The sequence below is a fragment of the Phytophthora infestans genome, genomic scaffold (genome assembly GCF_000142945.1).
Source record: "Phytophthora infestans T30-4 supercont1.91 genomic scaffold, whole genome shotgun sequence".
NCBI lineage: Eukaryota > Oomycota > Peronosporomycetes > Peronosporales > Peronosporaceae > Phytophthora > Phytophthora infestans.
This window is the reverse complement of record NW_003303668.1, coordinates 357,888-365,878: the sequence shown is the minus strand read 5'-3', so window position 1 is coordinate 365,878 and position 7,991 is coordinate 357,888. Positions and strand designations below refer to the sequence as shown.

The following is a 7,991-nucleotide window of genomic DNA, read 5'->3' as shown; positions in this document are numbered from 1 at the left end:
GAGATGGAGAAGGCAGCGTGGTCGAGGTCTTGGCTCATGTCGAACTTGGTCGTTGGAAGGACTACAAAGTGCTACCAGGTGTAACGGGCCAGGTATTTACTCCGTTACTTGCTTACACTATAGTGTTGAGGAAGCTCGCAATAGGACGACTGAGTCTTAGGTTTAAGGAAAAATCAACTCTGACTTTATTTTAGGACCAAGGCCACAGCCCTGGCCACTCAAATACACGTCATAGTCCAATTGGCTAATAATGGGTCTGGCTCCCCATATATCAGCCAATGGCATGACAGCATTTCAGCACACGCTAGTCGTGTGCTGATGCACCTACTTTTGTAAAGAAATCTACCTACTTATGTAATGGAGGGGCCCATTACAGTGGCCTTGACGACAGATATCGCTACGTCCGTCCCGGATGCAACCCCGACGGAGTCGAAGGAGTCGACGTTTTTCTGGGAGAAAAAGCAGTGCTGGAGTATTATGCGAACGGTAAGGTACTTTAGTGATGTTATTATCAATTGGTAACTAACGTTTCATGTTTGCGTACACAGAGCTACGTACTTGAGCGCGAACATCCAGTCTACCTACCCGTGATGATGCTGATCTAGAGTGCGCTGCTCAAGTCGTTCGCGATACCTACGGCCACCTATTTGAAGGACAAGTGGTCGCAACGAAGCGGAGAGCGTGCCACAACCTTCGCAACCATCTCAAACGCTTTCACCGCCTCGAAGTGCACCTCCTAATGTCCCTGCAAGTGCCCCAACATCCCCACCGTCTAGTCCTGGAGCTGGGCGACGGTCTTCGCGCCCTACGAGGCGCTCATTGGCTGATTCAGAGAGTCCTATGGCGGCTACATCTCCGCCACACACGACACTGATTGCTTCGTCACCCCATGTCAGCGTTGGTAGTCCGGACAACTTCGGCGACGACCCCGAGTTTGAAGCCGAGGAGACTGTGGACGATGTGTCGGTGGAATCGGTCGAGGAAGGAAGCGATTGCCAGCCTGGTGCGTTTTATATTATGCTGCATCTTGTGCTGCATATAGTACTGTATCTTGTGGTGCATTTTCACTGATTTGTGTATGGTTCGTTGCTTTATATATGGTAGTGTTGGAGATGGAGTTGACGATGAAGATGAAGATGGAGGAGTGAGCAGTGAGCTACTTGTTGATAAAGACGACTCGCTCAATACGGTGTGTGATGGAGACGACGCTGCCGAGTATGCTGCCATGGAATCTGGTGATGATGCTGCAAAAGACAATTTGGTTATGGATGAAGACAGTGGAGACGATGACGAATGCGCTGATACGTACATTCCACCTGATGAAGACGAATCGGAAGCTTCTGAGACTGAGATTGCTGCTGAAGTTCTGTTCGTGGAGCGATTCCTATCTAGTTTTGGAGGAGGGGGCGCAGTGTTAGCTGGTAATCTCAAGAACGATGTTCTACGTGAAATGGCTGCGGCTGGTTGGGAAGATGTGGAGGAACCAGATACGTTTGGCTACATGAACACGCCGTACGAGCCGGTGGACAACACACGAAGCTACCCTGGGCTACGGTAAGGGTATTCGGGCCCCACAGCTGATGCACTGCGCAATGCTGACTCTCCGCTTGCGCATTTCGTTTTCTTTCTACCAGTGGTGCTGTGGCAGCACATTGCGGTGTGCTCCAACGAGTATGGGCGTGAAATGGCACGCCTTCGTGTTGATGAACGGTACAAACACTACCGTAGCAAGTGCCGGCTCAATCCTCAACTACCAAAGAAGACCAAGCGAGACATCAAGACAGAGCTAGAAGGTGCGAAACAGATACAACCTCACGAGCTTTGTCGCTTTATCGGCCTCCTAATTGCACGCACGATTGCCCCCAACCGCGAAAAACTTGCAAACCATTGGAAAACTACTGATGAAGGCGGTATTCCACGTGGAGCGTTTGGATCCGTGCTGCGTCGCGATAGATTTATGGAGATTTCTTGAAACCTACATTTCAATCCAAACTCTGATCCAAGGGCGGTCACAGATAGAGCATGGAAGATTCGCAAAGTTGTGGAAGTTCTACAAAGGACATTTGAGCGAGGGTATATGGCTCCAGCACTCTTGCCTTTTGATGAAGCGATGCTTCCTAGCCGCTCGTAGTTCAACAAGATGCGTGTCTATATGAAAGACAAACCCCACAAGTGGGGCACGAAGCTCTTTATGTTGTGCAGTGCGGTGACCGCCTACTGCATCAGGTATATTTTTTTGGTTCTAAGTTTTTTCTTATGCTGAATAATGCAGACTAAAGCTGGATATTTTGCTATAAGTATGCTGCATTTATACAGGTTCGAGGTTTACTGCGGTAAGAAACAGCACTCCGGCTATGCACACAAGACGTATATGAAGTCAGGGCCTGCTGCAGTAGTCCGCAATCTTCTCGCTGTGTTTGGGCCAGATTCTCGGATGAATGGGATGAGACTTGTTGTAGTGGATCGGTTCTATACGTCGGTGGCATTGGGCAATTCAATTGCTGCTCATGGGATTCTACTGTGTTGGGACTATTATGACAAACCGGTTGGGCTATTGCAAAGGAGTCGTTGAAAAAAAGAAGTCTAGACCTGCTACTATTGTTCGTGGATCTTTCAAAGTTTCAAGATCAAAGTTAGTGCCAAACACGACTGCTGTTAGCTGGTGGGACGCGCGGCCGGTTCACTTCATGTGCACTGGCGGGAGTCTTGAGATGGATCGTGGTGTTAACCAAGAATTCGCAGATAAAGTCGAAGTTCCTTGCCCACGCGTCGTGAAGGACTACCACGTCTTCATGGGGGGCGTGGATGTCCACGACCAGTAACGTTTGCAGCGGTACTCTATTCAGCGGTCCGTGCGGTTCAAAAAGTACTACAAGTTGCTGGTGTTATGATTAATTGATTTAGCAATTGTGAATGGCTACATAGTCCACAAAGCCTACTACAAGCAGAAGTCGTCTCGCCCATTGACGCATGTGAAGTACATGAAGAAACTGCATTTGCAGCTGTCGCAGCTGCACGCGTCCGACATGTATGAAGGCAACACGTTTGGTACACACGAACCCTCACAAGGTGCTTCCGTTCCAGGATCTGGAGGTCTACAAACTACTCACGCTGTCCGCCAGCTTGATGAGTGGCGCAATACGATGACGCAGCCGAAGCGCCGACAGCGCGCGTGCAAAGTCTGCTCGCTTCTCCGTGTTGCGGACAAACGCGCGACAACAACATCGTTCTTTTGTCAAGAATGCAGCAGCACGGGGCCAATGTTCCTGTGTATGAAGCCGCGCCGACAGATACGTGGAGTAGCTATGACATGCTGGGATATCTGGCACCGAGAGTGGATGGACGGCAAGTTGGTTCCGGTCGACACTGGTAGAAATATCAGAGTGCGTCGGGCTGCAGACACGTCGACTGGAGCTCCGTCAACGCCTTGAAAGCCTGTCACGCCTTTCACACCACTGGATCCGGCTAGTAGAGGAAAGCGACGTAGGACAGACAGTTAGCTGGCAAACTGCATTGCTGTGCTTGGTGTTACTTATATAAAGAACTTTGAGCAGAATATATGCAGTCTAAGAAATCAAGATAATTGCGTCCCGCACAAGGTATTGCTGGCTCATCTGACACTGTGCCTAATCCATCTGACTCTTTTGTCAGCAGATCTTTTCACTTGATTTGAGTAAAACGTACCTCGAGCTGCCAGCACCGCATCATCTGATAGCGTTACTTTCTGTGGGCGACCCCCCATCGGACACAATGACACTTTGTATGGGAGGTTTTCACCTCAAAATTTCTAAAAATGAAAACTCTACCAAATGCACAGACCGATGCGGATGGCTCGTATCTGTACAGCGTCTGTCTACTACCGGTCCTGTAATGCTGCATATGCAGACTGTCCAGGTCAATTCAGCTCCCAATATGCACCTTATGGACACTTTAGTCTGGTCCATACCCATTCACGACTGACTTTACCCCATTTCCCGCCAGTGGCCCAACCCTTTATTTACAAGCATCAAATCATGGTAAGTTGCATATGCAATTTAGAAAAAGCAAAAAATCGCTCCGGGTTGGAGGGGTTAATGTACTTTTTTTTAATGAGCGCGGTTGAAAATGCATAATGTATGGGAAGAAAAATTATGTCTTCACACTTTAAAACTAGTTTTTGTATGTAAAGGCCGTCACATATGAGACCGCGTCAATCAAAATATTACTTATGAACCTAAGTACGAATCGCGATTTAAGCACTCTAAACGAAAGCGGGGTGTCTCCTCTATCTTTTGAGCCCTTATAAGCTGCAGAATGCTATAAATTGAAGAAGTTGTGGTCGCTCAAAAATATTATCATCATTTATGGGCCCTTGAAATGACGATACATTTAGGAGTGTTGTGAGCTCAATATTTTTTTAATTTTAATGATTTAGGTGTTATTTAAAAGCTCTTGCTAAAAGCAATTGAATAAGGGTAGTTTTACGGTTTTTTTATGGAAGTTTACAATAAATGTCACTGTTTCGGTCAAGTGCGAAAATCAATTGGCCAGCTTTAAGCTCGATTATCTCAAAGGTTCATAAGTAACATTTTGTTTGACGCAGTCTCATATGTGGTTTCCATTAATGGCCATAATGCGTGGACGGGTTTCATAGATTCAAATGCATAATGTATAAGACCCTCGAAATTTGATTGCGATTAATGCCATTATCGGGAGCCCTGTATATATACTATCGAGTATCAGTCATTATAATTACTCTTACTATTTTAATGAGTTGTCAAACAAGCATAGTAACTCTTTTTATTCATATTCGCGAATATCAAGATATCATTACAAATATTAAGATAAGCAATCGCCGATAGTTACAATACTAGACCTTACGTCACTACATGTAGCACCCTCCGGTGCTGTTCATTATTTTGAAATCTTGCTTACGAAAGATTTTATATAATGTCACAGCGACGCAATTGTTTTTGCAATTGCTGCCTTTCTATTCGGTTTTCCAATGTTGCGTGCACATTTTCTAGAATGATTTCGTACGTTAATTGATTCAAATCATTAACAAAAAAACAATGTACTTCTGCACCATCCATCACTGGACCTCGATGTGGCGGTTAGCAAGTAACCATTCCCGTGCCATTGCCCTTAGGCTTTAGGACTCCGGTTCTTTGTTGTCCGAGTGGGTGATTCTCAGGGTCAGCGATGTATTCTGTCGCAGTCTTCTCCAGGATGGCGGAGGCTGCTTCCGCAAGTTTCATGAGCTTCCAGTACTGCGACCTCGTCATCTCGTGGGGCTTTTCATCAAGACAACACAAGGCGCCAATGACGACTCTCTCAGGCTGTCCCGGAGCTCTTGGCACACACGGGATCGACACGGGGAAACCAGCGTAGAACCGAAGACTGCGCATCGTCACGGGCGCGATGTGGTAGAACCGCATATCCGCCTCAGCGTGACGGACGAGCAACGGCTTATCGTCCATGACAAAGTGCTGACAGAATGTTTGCTCGCGCGGATTACCGGTACCGACGTCCCAGTATTCCGGTGCGTTGGTCGCCAGCAGAGTCACCACATCACGTTTCAACAAGTGTGACGACGCTGTGAGGGGCCTTCATTTCTGCCGCAGCCAGTGAGCAGATCACGTTGAGTTCAGAGACATTGGCGACGTCGTGGAGACGGAAATGCTCAATCGCGGCCATGCGAACCTCCTCGTTCGCTGGAATGGGGTAGATATTCGGCTCTGGCTCCCCCTCCTTTGACTCTTCTTCGTTCTGGACAAGAGCCGGCATCATCGGATACGGACGGGAGTCGGCACTCGCGAACTTGCAGGCGTCCAGCTCCGTCGGACGTTTCGAGATGTCCATCGCTCGCTTGGCTGCTTCGGTTGGCTGTTGACGGTCACTCGCAGCGTTGAGAAGATTGGCATTCATCTCTGGTCTTGTTTTTGGTCAATTAGCAGAAGCTGCTCGAGCACCAGGAAGGCAGCACGACGCTGTGCAAGCGCAACTTGATCCGAGTCGTCACACACAACTTGGGTCAGTAGGTCTCCGAGTTTTTGGCTCGACGGCGAGTCGGAGAAGCGCGAGGACTCGGACGCGGCCGTGCTGGAAGTGTCGAACGTACAGACGGAAGATGGCGTCGACACTTCATCTCGGGCAGCTACTGAGTGCCGTGCACGGATCGGAGCACCACACAGCAGCGACTGACCTGCCTGTTCGAAGACAAAACGGAGTCTGTCCGATTCCAGAGTTTATGGATCGAAAAAGTTGCTTCAGAGTTACTTTCGATTCGAGACAACGTTCGGCTCGGGCAACTTCGGCACAGATGGACGCTGGACGCACCTCGAAGATACCACCATGAAAGTGTCCATCGTGGAACGATTTGTGCAGAGCTCGAGGAGACGAGTCGATGGGCGACGATGGATTACGGGCGTATCCAAACTCATCGCCGTCCTCCCAGTAATTAGCGAAAAAAATGTCACTATCGGCTTGACTGAAGAAAAAACGACAATTTCGGTCGGGAGTCAACCGGCATTCTCGAAGTGGCCAGTTAGCTATGTTGTTTCACTTCCAGAAAGCAAAACATTTTTGTATTTTCTATGAGTTGCAGTCATGCTTCTCGTCGTGGTTTCGCCTCATATCCGATGCTCGGATGATAGTTTTGTCTGAACTTCTTCGGAGCTGGCTCGGGCTCGTGATGAGCTAATTCGGAAGAAGAAGCACTGATACTCTGCTAAATTTCTTTTTTATCCATATTGATTTGCTTTATTTGTAATCTTTTTTTCGTGTTCGGATTCAATGAAATCTGCCCTTTTTGAAAGTGTTCGCTACTGTTACATTGTGCAATGTAACAGTAGCTGCAGTAACTTACAATAGTAATCCGCTGAACAGACAATTGTCTCGCTAGTCATCTGGTCGAAAGACCGCTTTCCGCCTTTTTTACTCCTACTATCTAGGCTACTACAGAACTGTAGTATTTAATAAAGGGGGTGTAACGTCATCCTAAATAATAAAGGTCATACCGGCTACACAGTCACTCCAGAGAAATACAAGTGAATAGTGCTGTACATGTCAATAGGGTACCTTGTAAGTGAGTGTCTGCTCCAAAATGTAAATTTGGTCGAGATTGACAACGAGATAATTTATAAGTTTCTATCAAGACAAATTCATTTCCGTCGGCCGCGATAAACCTGCAAGAAAACAGTAACAAATAGCTACAGTATTCAGATCCTACATGATCACCTTCAGCCCTGATCAACGCAAGCTTCGTTTTCGAATGAGGGACCGACTCATTCGAGTTCGTGATGTTGTGAAGTGAGCCTTGCTTCCTAGGAATATAGCTGCTGTGACCAGATGGTGATATTACCTTGGTGTTTTTGTTATTACTCTCATATGTAAACAGGATTCCCGATTAATGCATAAATAACCCCGACGTGCTGCATAATGCAGTTTTTTTTTTCATAAACTGCATTATGCTGCATAAGAGCAATTTAGACTTGAAATTGTATTGAGCGTATTTTTCCTCGCCAGCGGGTATACAAACTTTAAGATAAGCGATCTTGGCAAAATGATCTTTTTCTGTTACATAAGCAAAACCCGATCTGTCTTCTGGCAAGAGAAAGTCGCTCATATTTTAGAAAATTGAAACAAACAACTTTGACGCGCATCAGCAAATTTGACATGTAACGGCTGACAGCCACTCGCCGACGGAGGGATATTTTTCATTCGAGATTTTGCGCGCCTAGGACACAAGTGGAGACACAAGATGGTGCGAGCCCGACACAAACAAGTTCGTGACGTCGAGTGACCTTTCCTGGCGGTCGGTGTGGCGTGAGCTGAGAGCCCAAGGCTGGACTAACAAGCGTCCGTCCAGCCGTGGCTGTAACGGGCCAGGTATTTACTCCGTTACTTGCTTACACTATAGTGTTGAGGAAGCTCGCAATAGGACGACTGAGTCTTAGGTTTAAGGAAAAATCAACTCTGACTTTATTTTAGGACCAAGGCCACAGCCCTGG

The 7,991-nt window shown here is 47.2% G+C and overlaps 2 protein-coding genes across 2 annotated transcripts; both read right to left on the bottom strand.

Annotated features, from left to right (window-relative positions):
• Positions 1-5,093: 5,093 nt before the first annotated feature.
• Positions 5,094-5,264, bottom strand: PITG_19081 (uncharacterized protein; the record flags this gene model as incomplete). Its single annotated transcript, XM_002997018.1, has 1 exon — positions 5,094-5,264. One exon carries the CDS (start codon positions 5,262-5,264, stop codon positions 5,094-5,096), a length of 171 nt encoding a protein of 56 aa, XP_002997064.1.
• Positions 5,265-5,550: 286 nt separating this feature from the next.
• On the bottom strand, positions 5,551-6,422 carry PITG_19080 (uncharacterized protein; the record flags this gene model as incomplete). Its single annotated transcript, XM_002997017.1, has 2 exons — positions 5,551-5,914; positions 6,319-6,422. The coding sequence occupies 2 exons, from the start codon at positions 6,420-6,422 to the stop codon at positions 5,551-5,553; spliced, it is 468 nt and encodes a 155-aa protein (XP_002997063.1).
• Between the last annotated feature and the right edge of the window lie 1,569 nt (positions 6,423-7,991).